Source organism: Staurois parvus, unplaced genomic scaffold, assembly GCF_062004578.1.
Source record: "Staurois parvus isolate SC_StPar_1 unplaced genomic scaffold, SC_StPar_1.0 ptg000748l, whole genome shotgun sequence".
Lineage (NCBI taxonomy): Eukaryota > Metazoa > Chordata > Amphibia > Anura > Ranidae > Staurois > Staurois parvus.
Genome location: NW_028318544.1, coordinates 182,498 through 201,572, shown reverse-complemented (window position 1 = coordinate 201,572; position 19,075 = coordinate 182,498). Strand labels below are relative to the sequence as shown.

At 42.4% G+C, this 19,075-nt stretch overlaps 1 protein-coding gene across 2 annotated transcripts in view; it reads right to left on the bottom strand.

Annotated features, from left to right (window-relative positions):
• Positions 1–11,043, bottom strand: part of TRIM55 (tripartite motif containing 55) — a 183,703-nt gene extending 172,660 nt beyond the window's left edge. Inside the window, exons 1-2 of one of the 2 annotated variants that reach the window (XM_089654258.1) lie at positions 10,618–11,043; positions 5,949–6,130 (exon numbers count right to left, since the gene is read on the bottom strand). In XM_089654258.1, the coding sequence (XP_089510384.1) occupies positions 5,949–6,130; positions 10,618–10,785 (350 nt within the window). In that variant the 5' untranslated portion in view covers positions 10,786–11,043. The remainder of the gene's footprint in view (positions 1–5,948; positions 6,131–10,617) is intronic. The other variant, XM_089654259.1, reaches the window with a different exon arrangement.
• Between the last annotated feature and the right edge of the window lie 8,032 nt (positions 11,044–19,075).

The window sequence follows — 19,075 nt, the reverse complement described above, 5'->3', positions numbered from 1 at the left end:
AGTTAACACTGTGTGCGCTGGTTACGAGTGAGGGAATCGCATCTGTTACTGCACTCGCAACCACCCGCTGTGTAAGAGCCTGGGATTGAACCTGGTCCTTCTGCAGTGGGAGGCAATGTCTCTTCTCACTGAGCTATCTGGAATGCTGGACAGCTCCCTTGACAATTCTTGGATAATCCTGCCTTGTGCCTTGATTTCTCTTGAACCTTGAACTCCTTGCTCCTCCCATGAACTTCCTTATAAAAGCCATGTCCATGCACTTCCTCCTTGCCAGATTATTGTGCCTTACCAGCCAATATCCCGCTACTGTTCCTGCTGCTGTCTTCATCTACGTTACCGACCTTTGGCTTGCTACTGACTACGATTCTGCCTCATCCTATCTACTACCATTGGTGACCGACCCTTGGCTTGTGACTGACTCCGCTTGTGTTTGATCCCTGAACTGTTTGATCCGCTTTTGGTTTCCAGCCTACTCATTCCCTGGTGGGGTGATCCTGAGATCTGCGACCTGGCATTCACACGCAGCCAAATCCATCTCCGCCATTAGGAGCTCTGGGGAAGACCGGTGGAAGCTTAGACCCCGCACCTCAGGTGAGCCTGCGTCATTCCCAGGGGGATCCGCTGGTGTACCAATCCTGCTGGTTTCAGGTAAGCCTTACAACTGCTGTAGCAACTGGTCTCTGAACCTGACCTTATATCGTGACACGCTGTCAAAATGTGCTGCTCAAAAAAGACCATGGGATTTCCTACTGGCCTCGTTTTTAAAAAGGTGCATGCACCTTTTTTTTGTGGAAAATGCAGGCACCACAGCCCATTCAAATGGCTGCACAGCTTGCACAAGTGTGAACCTAGCCTTAAAGCTCTTTCACACAGGCCACCTCCGCTCTATCAGCATAACTAAAGCTGTAATTCCTCTGTTCAGGCAGCCAAAAAACATGAATGGCTGTACGCTGCTATACTTGCGTATGCAACAGTGCCATCGTAAACATCAGTACAGTGTATGAATATTTGCATACAACAGAAAATTGTTATATAGAAATTATTAACCACTTTAGGACCGTCCTAGAGCAGTTTTGTCGGTGCAATTGTCAGTTAAAGTAACACAGCGCCGTATCGCAAAAAATGGCCTGGCCAGGAAGGGGGGTGAATCTTCCACAGGTCAAGTGGTTAAAGCAGAACTCCAGACATACTTATTTAAAATGATCTGTTTTTAAGCAATAGTTACCTCATCTGAGGAATATCCTATGTCCAGATTGATGCACTTCTTCTGATATACTTATTTTTCGTTACACAGGGTAGTACACCTCTTGCTATATTTCTGGGTGTTGCATGTATGAAAGCTGCAGCTCTTACATATGGAAGGAACATCATCATTTGTATGCCTTCCTTCTGTGAATGGCCAAGGGGAGAGGGGGCATACAAATAACACTGCCCCTTCCATGTATGAGAGCTGCAGCTCTTATACACAAAGTGGCCAGAAGTACAGCAAACCTGGCAAAAATAAAAATAATTATATCAAAGTGTTGATCTTGCCATAGATGCCTCAGGAGAGGTATCTATTATTTAAAAGCACAAATTTAAAATGATTTAAAAAATAACAAAAAGGTTTATGCTTACCTGCTCTGTGCAATGAAATTGCACAAAGTGGCCCTGAACCTCCACTTCTTGGTTCTCCATCAGTGTTCCTGGCTCCTCCTCTCTTGGTGTCCAACCATACGAAGCCACTTCCTACCTTGGCACACCAACAGGATTGATTCAGAGCTGCACTGCCTGTGTCCATAGACCCCATCTGCCCTGCTCCCTGCTCCTTCGGTACAGGATTTGACTGACAGCAGTGGGAGCCAATTCAGCCAAGCCTGTGAGAGCCTGGAGAAGGGAGAGAACTGCTACAGATGGGTACAGTGCTGGATCGAGTGAGGGCTCAGGTAAGTATAAGGGGGTAGGGGACATATTGCTTACCTAAACATTTTTTACCTTAAAGCAAGGAATTAAGGTAAAAAATGTTTAGGCTTTAGAAACACTTTAAAATGTAAAATATGCCTGGAGTTCATTTTAAATCAAAGGTCCATAAACTATTCAGCTGCATTTCTATTAACCTCCATTTTGTTCACTACACCATTTTGACTGTATGCTTAGATTATGTCATCCCATAATAGTTCTTTACTGAGAATGATACTGCTGACTTTATGATTAGTTTGTTGATTTTTAGCTATTGATACACCTGCAACCTCTGGACTTTGATCCCCTTATCACTTCTCAAGAAACTGTACCTTGCTTTGCAAGACACTTGTAGCTGTTAATAACTGATTATTGTATAACATAAGAGTAAGATGTATTTCTGTCTAGCTGTTATACTGCGATTGGCTGAACTATGATCGTATGGACTTGTACTGTGAACAAGAATATATGCAATCTTCTGATTCAATACACTTCGAGTGATGGGCAACCCTTGCTTTGGTGTGGTCGTTACTCCCAGAGGCATCTGATGGGATTCTGGTAACACAGTGATTTAACTAACTTCAATTACCTAAGAGATTTACTATCCAAATACATTGGTGATCTTCCAAACCCGCTCATGAAGATTGTTCATATACCCCCAAACATGTAATAATTAAAAAATGAAGTTTATATTAAAGATTTCATGACATTACTAAAAGTATTTTTGACATAGTAGGCACATAGGCACGTTTCATTGGTAAATGAGCTATTAATTTAAATTTTTTATATTTTTGTGAATACTGTTGACGCTTCCTTTTGGTATATGCAGCTTACCTTATGGTTGTTACAATCCTGAATTTTTAGTTAATAAAAAGAAATCAGTTCTTTGGCACCATGTCTATCACTATGGGTATACTTACTGGCTCTCCAACAGAGTTTAAGTTGAAGTACACTCAGTAAGGAAAATGAACACCTACAGTACATATACTGTATCTCTGCCATAAGAAGGAGAGCGAAAGGTCAAACCAGGGGCGGACTGGCCATTTGAGCACTCGGGCACTGCCCGAGGAACCGGGGTCAGTAGGGGGCCCCATGAAATGCCCCTGGTACCTTTTTTATAGGCTTTTTTGGGTGTGCTTTGAGTGTGGGCAAGGACACAGGGGCCCCATGATTCCCTATTGCCCGGGGGCCCCATGAGTTGTCATTCCGCCCCTGGGTAAAACACAAACAAAAGAAAGCACACTGGTAAAGGAGGCCAGTAACAAGCTAACACAGCTAAGGCTACTTGTACACTAGAGAGTGTACGTCCACTCCTAGAACTTTAGGCACAGATGGAGAGACCAGCTCCACTGCAGCCTTCAAAAGTTTAAAGCAGGCTAAAATCTGCTGTGGATGGACATGATTGAACGCTGAAACAAGTAACACTTATGTTTAACACCATTTGTGTTCAGGGATGTATGCCCAGAATGCAGGTATGTTGCATACCAGGAACACATGCCTGAACACACACCTGCATTTTGGGCATATGTCGCTGAACACATAGGGCCCTAAATGCGGAAAGAATCCTGCCATTGATTTTGAGACTACAGACTGCATCTGGTCCTCCCGGGTGCACTAACATGCTGGAATTGAATGCACACAGGCTAAACATCTAATGTGCAAGTAGCCTAATAAAGACAACTCAAAGCTGTAATAATTGACATCCAAGCCTGGGTAACACTTTCTCACCATTAGACACCTCATCTTTAGGACTAGTGAGTAGTGCGTAGCTCTACAGTGACCTCAACAAATTGATTGACCCCAATCAACCTTTCTTCATTTATCTACCACCTATTGACGGCCAGAAATTTGCTGACCTTCCTTTGACCCCCCCAGCCATTTTATCAAGAAATTATTAGAAGATGGTTGGAATTGGCAACCTTGTTTCTAACAAGGAAAGGCTAAACAATGACTCTGTAATGAATGGAGATAGAAATACAACATCAGAGCTAATGTTAGCCATGTTTTCATCCCAGACAGATACTTTGTAGATGCGGTAATTATGTCACAGGGACTGTCCTGTACTGACCTGCACGGAGTCATCATGTATCATGTGTAAAGTATTTGTCAAATCAATTGGGTGTATATTCACCATGGCCATCAAGCATATTATATAACTCGAATGTTTTCCTATCAGATTTCCTGTTATAAGCAGGTTGTGGACCACAGAAACCCACAGCCTTCAGCATCACCTGTTATGTTTCAGGCTTTGCAGCATGTCCTGTTTTCTGCAGACTCTGCTCAATGCCTGTGAATTCTGTTAATTAATCTAAAATCCAAATGTATCAGCAAAAAGGTTAGGACAACACATAGAGGCTATATAACTGTCTCTTCGCTATGTAAAGATACATTGCCCTGTGCAAGGGTAATAAAGTACGTATTTATCCATTTTTGTATGTTGGACTCTCTGCGATTCTATGGGCCAGCTATCTGAGCACCATGTCAGATATACACTAAAGTCTTTCACCATAGGTCACCAGGTCTTTCCCCAGCCATACCCAATTGCTCAGCTTGAGGCTGGCATGCAGAATGTGATTGCACATGTTCATAACCAATTTGTACCCACATACTAGGGCCAGTCAACCTTCAACTGTTTTTCTTTGGAGTATTGTAGGAATTCAGAGTACCCAGAAGAACCCCACACAAACTCCATGCAGATAGTGATCTGACCAAGATTTAAAAAATGACTTAGTGCTGCAATGTTTGAGTGGTAACTACTAAACCACTGTGCTGTCTACTAGATAAAGTAAGCTGTTTCACAAAGACAAAAACTACAGATGTACCATAATACAAAATACAAGCACAGAAAAACTTGGTGGGAAATAAATATTTCCATTATCATCACTGCTAGATGTGCCTGCTGTGTGTGCTGTATAAACTGTATGTAGCCTCAACTTCATACAGTATGCAGTGCTGAGTTGGAATGGATGGGATGGAAACATCCTGTCTTGCTCCTGGAACAAAATATAGTTAGGCCTCATTCACACCAGTGTGCAGAGACGTCAGTATTTCTACATGCATTCTGCAAGGGCACAACAAAATCAATTGTTTGCTATGTGCCCTGTTCACACCACAGTACTAATATTTTGTGCAAATTTTTTCTGCGCAGGAATCTGCAATGTGTATAAACTCATTGAAGAGTCATGAAAACTGATGTCTCTGCAAGTGAAATCTGTGCGTCAGTTTTCAATCAGTTTTTCTGCACGTATGGTGTGAACAAGGCCTTGGGTTGAGCACTACTCAGTCATTCACAGGGAGCTTTGTATTCTATGAATGAAGAGATTGTGACATTATTGGCCCACCACTTTACCTCATCTAGTCAGAGGAACATTTGTATTCAGTCATAGAATGCAAAGCTTCCCGTGAATGGCTGAGCAGCACTCAGCCTGACTCTGTTTTGTTCTGGGAGTGGTATGGAAAGCTCCCATCTTACTGCCAGAACACAGCACTGTATATTGTACAGTATGTAGCTGAGTTCATACAGTGCCTACAGCAGCCAAATCCAGTAGTGAAGGTCATAGTTCATTTATACCAGCTTTATCTAAACAAACTATTTACAATTCACTAAAAATGCAGACTGGCATTAAAAAGCATCAATATAGCATGATAACAGTGTAAAGTTCAAAGTATAAAATGCAGTAACCTATAGCAACCAATTATAAATAATATTTCAGTGGTTTTAGATAAAAGAATTCTAGTTGGTTGGTTGGTGGTTTACCCCACTTTATACTTTGCTATGCACTGATTTGATGGAAAAAATCTACACAATGCATTGAAAGGCATACCATGACTACAGTATCTTTGTCCAGACACCAGTGATGCAAAAACTATCAAATACACTGGCTTGGACACTTATTGGTCACTATTTGGTTTACCAATTCAAACACAAACCACAAAAAAATAAAAATGTATAATAACAATTTTTTCTTTTATATAAAAAACAACTATTTAACTACAATAAATGCAGGTACCTCGTAGATTTAGTTGATTCCTGTTTGTAAATATCAATGATATTTTCAACCAGCAAGTTTCTTTGCAATCCATAAACTCCATGTCGGTCCAGAACTACTTCATGTCTGCAGGATGGGCAACGGAAACGACCCCCTGTGGCCACAGTGTTTCCTCCTCTGGTTGGTAAATATGGGTTGGATGCCTATTTACATGAGAGTAAAACACCTTAATAAAATGTCCTTCTTACAGAATGTAAGAATTATACTTCCACAGCGCTTAGCTGTCTAAATATTGCAGAAAAATTTCAATAACAGAAGAACCAAAGTGGCAATGCTGAGCTGAGATATTGATGTAGTTTTATTGCTCTTGCATGAGTGTAGTAGGAGTGGGAAAAGCCATCAAAAGGTCCCAAAATGAGATCTGGGGATATATATAGGGGATCTACCCTACTGACGCCTTTGCTATTGAGGATCCACTAGCCACCAGGGAACTGCCTTACCAGACCTGGATGAGTATATCTGCATTACCCATACATTATATGACTATGTACTTATGATACCACTAGCCACCAGGGTTTAATTTATTGGACCTGGATCTGTATGCAGTGCATGTTGTATTAACCACTAACCACCAGGGAGCCTAACCATTTGGGCCTGGATGTATAGTTTGTCGATGTAAGTTCTGGTCGTTCTGCTTACATCTTGTGTTTTTAATAAACGTACTTCACTATAAGCGCTTTCTTGCCTCCCGGCTCGTTTTTTTAATGAGCTTATGTAAGGTGACGTTTTGGATTGGAAAGCCAGAGGGAGCTTGGTTAGCGGTGTACCTGTGTCCTGGATGTTCGGATATGACCAGAGGGTGCCCAGGCTATTGACCAGACCATGATGCCCGGTTGCTGCTGAATTGCATACAATGCTCATATTGTGTGTACTTGTGGTAAGCGCACAACCTCACTATCTTCCTATATCTCACCGAATGTGATCTGGAGCAGCATTGGATCATCTCTGTTTTGCTTCTGACTGATATATATGAGTCATTATATGAACTTCTATGTGATTACTTCATATTATAATAGTCCCTGTGCTTGTCATCTGTTCTCTAGCGCTATATACCCCATTTATAAGTCTTATTCCTAGGTTTTGAGGTTTATCCTGTATGTTAGCTGCTCACCTGATCTGTTTGCGCTCACTTACCCACCTTTATATCTGTACTAATTAAGACAGGGACCATTTAACCTATCAGCATGTCTTTGGAGTGTGGGAGGAAACAGGAGTACCTAACTAACTTCACCTCCTTCTGCTCTACTAATGCAGCTTGTTGGATTTTTCCAATTTTCAAGTTTTGCTGACAACTGTATACGTCTGTAGACCTGGAAACTTATGTTGGGTGAGTATTTGCTATATCAGTCATAATTTAATATGCATTGTCCTTAAAGAAGTTATGAGGAAAGGGAGTTGAGGTTTAAGCTGGCCCATTAGTTCTCAAATCAAAAAACAGGAACAAAGGAAAAATGAAAGTGTACCTGTAATAGCCAATCAGATGTTTGCTTTTATTTATTAAGTTGAAAAAGAAAATTCATCCATAAGAACTGGTTACTCTCCCAAGACCCACTAGGGGTCTGGAGCCAGAACAGGGGCGGACTGACCATTTGGAAACGTTGGCACTGCCCGAGGGCCCGGGGTCAGTAGGGGGCCCCATGAGATGCCCCTGGTACCTTTTTCATAGGCTTTTTTGAGTTTGGGCAAGGACACAGGGGCCCCATGATCCCCTATTGCCCGGGGGCCCCATGAGTTGTCAGTCCGCCCCTGAGCTAGAATGAGACATTAGAGGGGTAAATAAGGGTCAAATGATTCTCAGCACTGACTGAAGAATAATGTGACATACAGTACATAATCATAACATAAACTGAGAAACTTTATTACCACTCTACTTTCAGAGCAAACACCTTACAGACTATACAGTGCAGGTGCAAAAACTCATTTAGCCAATGGTTAATTTTTGCTTATACAGATATGCCTACTGAAGGTTTTGGGACCCTGGTTCCAACACTTTGAGGATGCCTCTAACATAAAATTTACTAATAGTTGATAAGGGCACACAATTTGAACTGTATACAGGTACATTGAATATGGGGAGTAAGGGAATTACAAATGTTTCTCTTTTCTGTGAGACTAGGCTACAAAAGTGGAACATGCATGGTATACAATAGGCAACATAGACAGTTTTTTTTCAGTGTACTTAGGATCCATACACACTGGCTTAGAAAAATGCCAGTGCTCTTAGCAGGAAAAATACAATTTTTAAACATTTTTTGTACTAGCGTTTAGGAGCATTTAGAGTTTTTGTCTGTCAGAAAACTTCTCTCAACAACAGAAGAATTCTTCTTTCTGCCTCTAAACCCTGAGCTTAAAGAACATCTCTAGACTACCTAATGTGCATGGACACATAGGATAAAATTAGCTGCTTCTACAGGCAAAACGCTAAACTCATCTAGGAGCAACGCTTTTTAATCCATTGTGCATGGAGCCTTAGTAATGCTGCATTCACACTTGAGTGTTTTGCAGCTTGAAGCTCGAAGCTCCAAAAAAGCTCAAACTTAAAAAAATCTATTGTTCTCTATGGTGCCTGTTTACACTTGATTGCGCGAACAGCCTTCATAGAGAACAATTGATTTTTTAAGTTCTAGCGTTTTTGGAGCTTCAAGGTACAAAACGCTCAAGTGTGAATGCAACCCAAGGGTAGAGAGCAATATATTCAGTAATAGAATCTAGAAATCAAATTTAGTAGGAGATATGCAAAAAATATAAACATAATTCTCATGAATAATGCAATGCACCAGAAATCATTTTTATAAATACTTTATTTCTGATCATCTGCCCAAAGTTGCCTCTTTGTATCACCTGTTTGCAAATTTTTTGTTTTACAGACTTGTAGCAGTGTATATTTAAAAAAGAACTCCAGACAAATGTTAGAAATCAGAGATCACTGTTTCAGGAAGTGTTAAAACCTATGTCAGGATTTTATTGTAGTCGACACCTCCACTGGTAACATTCCCCCTCACTTTCTATTCCAGCGGTAGCAGTAAAACAGCAGTGTAAAGGCTTCAAAACTTCTGGTTTTTATCCCTAATACATTTTATCTATTGCGGCATTTTAAGTGTCAGTGTCGTTATATATCTTTCTATTTCTGACAAACATGCTATAATGTAAAGTTTGACATCCTATCTGCTGGTATGCTGCTTCTGTTTAGCATCAGTGTAGCAATTATCACACATCATTTGCATGGTCTATCGGGTGGGCAACTGTGGCCCTCCAGCTGTTGTAGAACTACAAGTCCCATGAGGCATTGCAAAACTGACAGTTACAAGCATGACTCCCAAAGGCAGAGGCATGATTCCACTGGCTTCCGACTGCCCAACGGATCAAATTCAAAATCCTAACACTGACGTACAAAGCTGTCCATCATACTGCCCCAAACTACATCACTGGCCTAATATCCAAATACCACCCAAAACGCACTCTCCTCTCCTCACAAGACCTCCTTCTCTCTAGTTCCCTGGTCTCCTCCTCCAATGCCCTCCTCCAGGACTTCTCCATGGCATCACCTATCCTCTGGAACTCCCTACCCCAATCCATCAGACTATCACCTACTCTCCTCTCCTTTAGGCGCACCCTGAAAACCCACCTCTTCAGGGAAGCCTACCCCACCCCCTGGTAATTGCCGACCTCCTCCACTCTTCCTAACACTCCATCCCCCACAGCTTTTCCTCCTGTACCACTATCCCCTCCCTCCTAGATTGTAAGCTCCGAGGAGCAGGGCCCTCGAACCCCTCGTGTATCGCATTGTATTGTTATTGTACTGTCGTATGTATTGTCTCCCATTGTAATGTACAGCGCTGAGCAAACTGTTGGCGCTTTATAAATACTGTATAATAATAATAGTTCACCAACAGCTGAAGGGCCACAGTTGATCACCCCTGGTCTATGTGATTTTTTTTTTCAAATTTAAATGTTTATTCCCGCACATTTTAGGAATTGTTCCACGATTTAATTGCATAAGTATATAGGTTTTTTTTTTTTTTTAAATATTAGCTTTCTTTTCTTTTATTAGCATTATAAATAATAATGCAGATGGATACGTTAAAAAAAATTGTCAAGAGCACTGCTGATGCCATGATCAGATGTCCCTTACCAGCCTAGAGGACACAGAACAAAGATGACTCCTGACAGATCACACTTGATGTTACTGTACTTAGCACATCATACGTGACATTACTGTACTTAGCACATTGCTCTATACATTAATAAACAAGCACAATTGTCTTTCAAACAACCAACAGATGTAAAGTAGCACAAATGAAAAAGTAGTGCAAAGTACGTAAATCATAACAACCAATCATATTTCACTTTATGGATGTCAGCTTACTAAAAGATGAATTCTAAGGATTGCTTTGGGGTACTAAACCTTTCACATTGCTTTTTATCTTACTGAATGAGACACAAAATACACAGTGGTTCATATCCATATAATGTTTTTGGCCAATTCGTAAAAATGTATGCATTTCAGGCATGAATAATTGAATCCTCAGCATTTTTATAATAGTTGCAATAACTATTTTCAGCTTGTTATGTAACCTAATTAATATTACCCTCTGTGATGGTACATGCTTTGGTTTTGAAAACATCTTACCTGAAAAATGTCGCTGGCACATTTCCTACACAGATTATGTTGGCAAGGAAGGATTACCACTGGCTTGGAAAACATTTCCAGACATATTGGACATATAAGTTGCTTCTCCAAGTTATCCATAGTTTGCTGCTCTTTACTCAAGGACTGGTAAGTCAGAGAGGTGCTCATCTCCTAGCTATTTCGAGGAGAGTAATTTCAGGAGAAATACGCTGTGGTGATGAGTTTCCGGGTCTGTTCCCTTCAAATAATTCCTGGACTCGTGTGATCAAATGTCCTATGCGTTTCCTCAGCTGGGTGACATTGTTTAAAGGATCATTTGAAAAGTGCTTATGCTGTTTTTAGCAGCACTCTGTCACATGTTGCTATACTGCTCTGTCCATATATGAAAGTGACACATGGATAGATTTAGACAGCTGACAGATCCCAGGGATGTCTGCTCCACATTCCTCTCTGTGGGAATAGAGAGGGTCAGAGCAAGTGGGCAGAAGGACATCTGGAGCCCAATGACAGCTGCCACTAAATGTGTCACTAAATTCTTGCTCTCTACACCAGAGAGGTGTGGCAAAAAAAGTTTCTGAAAGCAGAACTGTTTCTTCAGAACATTTTTTACAAATTCCATGTTAAAGACTGTTTAACCAAAATGCTGGTTCATTTAAATGGTACTCATGAACATATTCCATAATTGTGAAGAAGCTGAATATTGACCTGTATGTTTATACAGCTTGTATATATCCATATCAGCATGATCAACTATAAATAATTTTAATGTTAAATAGTATTACCTTTATATTTTATCTTGATTTTATCAATTGATACCTTATTAACACCATTAGGTTGTCAAGAATGTAAAAAAAAAAATCATCAAAAATAACAGGAATGGTAAAAATGTATATAAAAAATCACATTCTTAAAAAACATAAAATTAAATATCCCTAAATTTTAAAACCAAAATATGGTTTTGCCCCACATACATACACAATATACTGTATACTAACATTTTCAACTGTTTATCACACACAAAATTATTTTAAATATTAGAACATACTATTAGGCAAATAGCCCTCATATAAATATCACAATTTAGTATATACTGTATATGTTTCTACATTGTGATGATCATAGTAGGACTGTTTGCCTTATGATATACAGTATTCTAATATTTAATATCATTTTGTATGCAAAATACAGTTGCAAATGTTGGTATACAGTATACTGTATATTCCTGATAAGCAGCCAATATAATGGTGTTGATATCTTTAAACATTACTTGGTTGTAAGTGCCAATTATGGACTAATTCCTGAACGTCAATCTCATAAAAGATCCAAAGGACACTTTAAGGAGTCGATAAGGATTTACAAAGTCCATAGTGAGTAAATGGTATCCACATAGAAGCAGCAATCATAAATAGTGCTTGTCAGTAACATCAATTTAGGGCCCTCTTCCTGCATATAATGACATACAGTTCAAAGTACTTTGGAAACACTGCGACACAAATAGCTAGATGTGTGAGGCAGAATTCAACTTCTTTATTATTGATTAGGCCCAGGGTGGACTGACAACTCATGGGGCCCCCGGGCAATAGGGAATCATGGGGCCCCTGTGTCTTTGCCCAAACTCCAAAAAGCCTATGAAAAAGGTACCAGGGGCATCTCATGGGGCCCCCTACTGACCCCGGGCCCTCGGGCAGTGCCCGAGTTTCCAAATGGTCAGTCCGCCCCTGAAATTTATGCCTTAAGTAATAAATGATAACACTGCATATTTCAGGCGGTTTCCATAAAGCACCAATCAGAATACAGTAAAAAGATCTCAGTAAACTACTATATGGCTAGTCATAACAAAATGCAACAGAATAGTAACTTCTGCAGTTTCTCAGGGGAAAAATGTGTGCATAGATAACAGCATTTCAATCCCAAGGGAACATCTTGAATAAAATAAACCAGTTAGTAGGCACAAAGCTAAAGTTAGTTAACTATTAACCCTTTCAGTGCTTACACTGGTTTCTGCCGTGTGTAGTGGATGAAAAGCATTTCTAAACCATAGTGGGAATCTTATCTGAGGCGCACTCTCCCAAACAACCGGACCATCAGGTATAAGATGGGCACTACAGTGGCTAAATGGTTAGCTCTTCTGCCTGGCAGTACTAGGGTCATTGGTTCAGATCCCAACCATGGCACCACCTGCCTGGAGTTTGCATGTTCTCCCTGTGCCTGCGTGGGTTTCCTGTGGGTACTCCGATTTTCTCCCACACTTCAAAGACATGCTGGTAGGTTAATTGGCTCCTGTCTAAATTGTCCCTAGTATGTTAAAATATATAAACATGTAGCGCTAGTTAAAAACTGTAAGCATAAAAGGTATCAAACTCATATGATAAGTGACCATGCAGCTACAATGCTGTATAGATATACGTTATATAAAATGACGCTCAGTGGCGTTACAAATAGTGACACGTGCAAACGTCCAAAGTTGGCGTAATAAAGTGCATATAGTGATGGTAACAACAGAATGCAAGGCAAGCTAACAATATTAGTAGATGGTGACAATCTGTGTCTGTGTTCTTTAAAAGGTGATGAGTGTAGATTGCACTAACCAGAAAGCGCAATTTAGTGCGCATTTGAGTGATTCAAGACCAACTCCTGGTCATCAACATCTGGGAACTGGAACACAGTGGGGGTCATCTGGCCAGCGTCAGCTAAGCAGGTAGCACACCATCAGGGTCTCTAGGTACCAGGGATACACTCTCTCACCAGCAAGGGGAGCCAGCCTAACAAATACTACAGAAGTCACCAGGGTTTGCCTTGGGGGGGGCTCATGAAAAACGAGCCAAGCACAGAAAATCCCAATAGTGTAGTACTTTATTCAAACATCTAAAGGGAGGTGCCCTTACCCTGTGACGTCACTCTGCACAGCCCACATGGATGGCCGGCGGCCATTTTTGACTCCCCTGTCATTTCCAGGCCACAACATGTGAGGGTATTTTAATTGTATACACCCCCCTCTGTTTGAATAAAATACTACACTATTGGGGTTTTCTGTGTTTGGCTCGTTTTTCACGAGCCCCCCCCTACACTATACTCATCACCTTTTAACGGACACGGACACGGATTGTCACCATCTACTAATATTATTTAGCTTGCCTTGCATTCTGTTGTTACCATCACTTTATGCACTTTATTACGCCAACTTTGGACGTTTGCACGTGTCACTATTTGTAACGGCACTAAGCGTCATTTTATATAACGTATATCTATACGGCATTGTAGCTGCATGGTCACTTATCATATGAGTTTGATGATTGATACCTTTTATGCTTACAGTTTTTAACTAGCGCTGCATGTTTATATATTTTATGATTTTAGAGGGTTTTGGAGGTTTTACCTTTCATGCTAGCTGCTTTGTATACAAGTCCATCCAGCGCTCGTTCATATATTCATTTTTATTATCTATTTATACTATGTCCCTAGTATGTGTATGTATGAATGTAAGTTAGGGACCTTAGATTGTATACTCCTTGAGGGTTAGGGACTGATGTGATTGTACAGTATATGTGTAAAGAGTTGCGTAAATTGACGGTGCTATATAAGTACCTGAAATAAATAATAAGATCCGTGCTCCCTGGAAGGTAAGAATGGTAGAAGCTGCAACAGTCACGCCAGTGGGGATACTAGAGCTGCTCTGTCCAACTGGCAGTGCATCACCGCTAACAGGAAGTCCTCAGGTGGCCATATTACCAGAGTACCTAGTGCCAGTAAGCAGACAGCTAAAAGGTTAGTTACTATAAATTTAAGAAGGAGACTGAGTATCTTAAGCAGGCCATAGAGGGATCAAAATTTGTTTGGTTCAGCAGGAACCAGACAAATTTTGATCCATCTATGGACAGGCTGGTTTAACTGAAGTTGATCTATCTGTAGCTGCTAGCAGTGATCATTGTATTCTGCAGGTGGGGAAGGCTCCACACCGGCAGAACTTGATATTGCATAGTGCTCCTAAATAATCTGCAATTCTAGTCCTTCTCCTATAAGCACGTCTCTTGTTAGCACATGGGCACTGCAGCACAACTGACTTGTGCTTCCCTCTTTCTCTTATGTTTGAATTTTGCTGTACAAGGGTTGTAAGTGGCAGATATATATATTTTAATACATTTAATGATGCAATAATGAATAAAAGGCTGTAATGTCTACCTTTTATATCTGCCTATAGACTGTTAGTGCCGTTTGCGGCAAATAACTTGCTTAGGGGTCTTATTCATATCAGGAGCTTTGTTCTGTGTTTTTTTCAAATGATATGCTCACACCAACCTTTTGGTTTCAAGTACATTTTCTTTGCATTGTCTTGCGGATAAAGAGGTGAGGGGAAATCTTGATGGGGATACCTACTGTGGTGACAACTGTCTAAGAGGAAAATTCCCTCCACATTTGATAAATGTTGTGTAGCGATACCCCCGAAGGGGCTGCTTAAGTTTGTTCACTCCGCCACTCTGCCTCTCAACCCCAAGAACTGTCTCAGCCCACACTGGCACACCTGGCAATAGTGTAAGTGCAAGGACCAATGAAAAGCACACACTTTATAATAAAACACAGAGATCAGCTTTACTGTAGACCTCTATGGGAAGTAATAAACATTAACAACAGGTATATGTTAGGAGAATCAAGAGAACAGCAAATACTGTGACGGAAAGCAATATAACTCACTTTTACACTCAGGCTGCTTTCAGGGGATTCCAACCATGAATAACCCCAAGAGCAGAGGAAACACTTACATGGCGCCCTCAAAGTGGATTGAACTCCTCTTCATAAAATGGGCCCCATGATGTCCAAGCAGAAGGAGAGCAGAAGAATGACTCTCTGTTGTGTCAGACTTCTCCCTTCTAATCCCCGACACCATGATCCCAATAGGAAAACACTGTACCCAAATGATGCTTAATAGCTACTTTCAAGGTAAAGCTAATCCCTCACACACCATGCAATATAGAGGCCTGACTACGCATGCGCGTGCCCGTATGGCATCAGTAACTTTAGTCTCTTTGTAACTGGATGAATGTTGGGATCTTCAGCTAGCCACTTTCGTTGGTGCACTTAAACTCCTTAAACACTTAAACTGTAATTGTAATCCTGTGGCAGTATTTGTATAGTAAAGTGAACACGGTGTCTGTTCAGCAGGGCCATCTACACAACCCAGTGCCTGGTGAATATGAGCAAGGTATGATGTCTCTGTATGTGTGCAATGTTCCTGTCATCTGACAGTGGGAGAAATCCCTCTCACCAGATCCTGTGACAAAGGCCCAAACGATCGTCCTGAAAATGACAGGTTCCTCTGGTCACCTCACGATGAGCACTTCACACTGTCAGTGTAGGCACTGTACTGTAGACCACTTCTCTCAGTTTGGATGTTCCTTTGTCTGATGCAGATCACCAAGCATCCAGTGCACTGCCCAAAAGCACTTCTTTTCCAGGTCCAATCTCTCTCCTGCCACATGCAGTCCCCCTCTCCTTCAGGAGAAACCCATGATGGCCCCCTTCATTCTCCTCTCCCTAAGCATGATGGCTTTCGTAGTTCTTTATTTTTATTCTATCTCCATATCAGCCTATACGACCGTTTCTGTTCAAAACTCCATCGTCCACAATGCTTTGCAGCTGCACTTCCTGCTTGAAAGAGTCCTTGTCATTGGCTCCTTTAATGGCTCTTATAATTGGCTCTCTCTCTCTTACAGTCTGAGAGGAGAAAGGGGGGGGCTGAAATCCCTCACTGCTTTGTCTGTGTCAGGGCAAGTGTCAGGTTACACAGGAGAGGCCAGTCAGCAGATCACAGCCATGAGACAGGATTAATATCTCCTGCTACACACTCCCCCCACCAAAGAACCTTTGGTCCTCCAAAGGCAGTAACAATCCTTGACCTGGTACATGCTTGATATATACACGCGGAGAAAACAAATTAGTACACACAGGAAATCAAACAATTTACATTCTCATAAAATCTTGGCAGAGGAACCTCCCACCAGTTAACATAGGATGGAAGGTTGTCCCGCCTACAAGCCACCTTAATTGGAATGGCCCAGCCAGATGTGTCAGGGGGTGAGTCAGTATTGTCAACCACCAAATCTGCGGTGGAAGGATCAGGTGCTTCAAGAGTCCTTTTTGCAGTGAGAATGACCTCTTCAGAGCTCTCACCCAAAGTATCATATGTTAGTCTCTTTGGTGGGTGAATAACTTTACGCTCTCGCTGTTCTTTAGGCTCTGGGGTTGCAAGCACATGGGTCTCTTCTTCATCAACCTTCTCCTCTTCCTGCATTTTAGCTTTATCTCTAACTTCCTCTTCAATAAAGGATGGAAAGTCTGCAGGTTCTGCTGTCATCAAAGAGGATTGAGAGTCTGTCAGCTCTTCAATTAGTGGACTCCGAGGCACAAACACAGGAGCATCGGGCCTGAGTATCCCGGTGTCAATCACTGTGGAAGGAGAAGGAGGGATAGCAGATTCAGGCATCTGAGACAACCACAGCCAATCCATTCCCATCTCTTCATCTTCGCTGTCTCCATCTTCTGCAGGCTGAAGCAAAGACTGAAACCGAGTCACTGGCCGAGATCTCTGGGGGGCCCTGGATGATGACTGTGGATCTGGCTGTAGTGGAACACGAACTGCTTCAGATAGAGGCAACAAATGATTACGATGCCAAGTTTTCAGCGGGCCTGTGCTTCCCTCTGGCCGGATCTGGTACACTGGGAGTCCTGGCAGCTGTTTGCAGATGACATAGGGCTGCGATTTCCACCGGTCAGCCAATTTGTGTCTTCCAGGGACACCCAGGTTTCTCAGCAGCACCTTGTCACCCGGCTGTAAGTCCTGCACTCGCACCCGAAGGTCAAAGTTTCTTTTATTTCTCTGTCCTCGGGCATCTGAGGCAGCTTGGGCCTTGTCATAGGCAGCCTTCAGACTTTTCCGCAGGCGGTCCACATATCCTCTGTGTGAGGTTGCAGAGGTACGGTCTATGGACGTGCCAAAAGCCAAATCTACTGGCAGCCGGGCCTTGCGCCCGAACATCAGACGATAGGGAGAGTATCCTGTGGCATCGTTTGTGGTGCTATTATAAGCATGCACGATAGCTGCTATGTGCTTGCTCCAGTGCTGCTTTTTCTCAGAAGTCAGAGTCCCAAGCATATCCAAGAGGGTTCTGTTGAATCTCTCTGGTTGGGGATCTCCCTGAGGATGGTATGGGGTGGTTCTAGACTTCCTGATGCCCAAAAGATCTAACAGTTTGTTGATGAGACTGCTTTCAAAGTCTCGCCCTTGATCAGAATGGATGCGTTGAGGTAGACCATAGTGCACAAAGAATTTTTCCACCAAGATCTTGGCCACCGTGGGTGCTTGTTGGTCTCTCGTGGGAAAAGCCTGGGCATACCTAGTGAAGTGATCAGTTACTACTAGGATATTTCCCTGTCCACTCAAATCAGGCTCCAAGCTTAGAAAATCAATGCATACCAGCTCCATGGGTCCCTGACTCTGAAGGTGGCCCATTGGGGCAGCTCGGTGAGGCAAAGTCTTCCTTTGGATGCACCTAATGCAGGAGTGACAGTAACCCTCAACTTCAGCTCGCATGCAGGGCCAGTAGAATCTGTCCCTCACCAGGTGGAAGGTCCTGTCGGGTCCTAAGTGACCATGACTATCGTGCAAAGCAGTTAATACTGTCTCTCTGTGTTTTTCTGGCAGGAACAACTGCCATCTTTCTCCAGGATCTCCAGAGGGGCCCCTTCGGTAGACCACCCCTTGGTGCAACTGCAACCGATCCCACTCTCGGTGTAGTAGACGGGCTTCCTTAAGGGAGTCAGTGAGGAGCAAGTCAGGGCATTGGCTCTCCAAGGCTTTCAATGCCAAGCTACAGAGAGGGTCTTCCAACTGATCCCTTCGCAAGTCTTTCTTGGAGAGTTTTGGCAGGCCTTCATCCCCGACTTGGGTGACGTTGCAGTAACATCTGGGAACACCAGCGGCTGACACTCCAAGGTCTTTGGCCCTGGATCCTCCTCCAGCTTGGTGTTCTGCTCCTTGACATAAGGCTTGTACCCCTTCGGGAGTCAGCTGAGTCCATTCTTCAGTATAGTCCCTGGAACAATGAGGCCTTCTTGACAATGCATCCGCATCTTTGTTTCCAACTCCTGGTCGATATTTCAGACTGAAAGTGAATTCAGATAAGGCAGCCAGCCATCTGTGACCTGTGGCATCTAACTGCGCCGTAGTGAGGATATAGGTGAGAGGGTTATTGTCGGTCTTGATCACAAATTCAGCACCGTACAAGTAATCTCTCAGCTTATCCACTACTGCCCACTTTAGAGCCAGAAATTCGAGCTTGTGTGTGGGATAGTTCTTTTCAGTGGGTGCCAAGCTCCGACTCACATAGGCAACAGGCCGAAGGTGCCCGTCATGCTCTTGATACAGCACCCCGCCCAACCCATCTCTGCTAGCATCAACATGCAG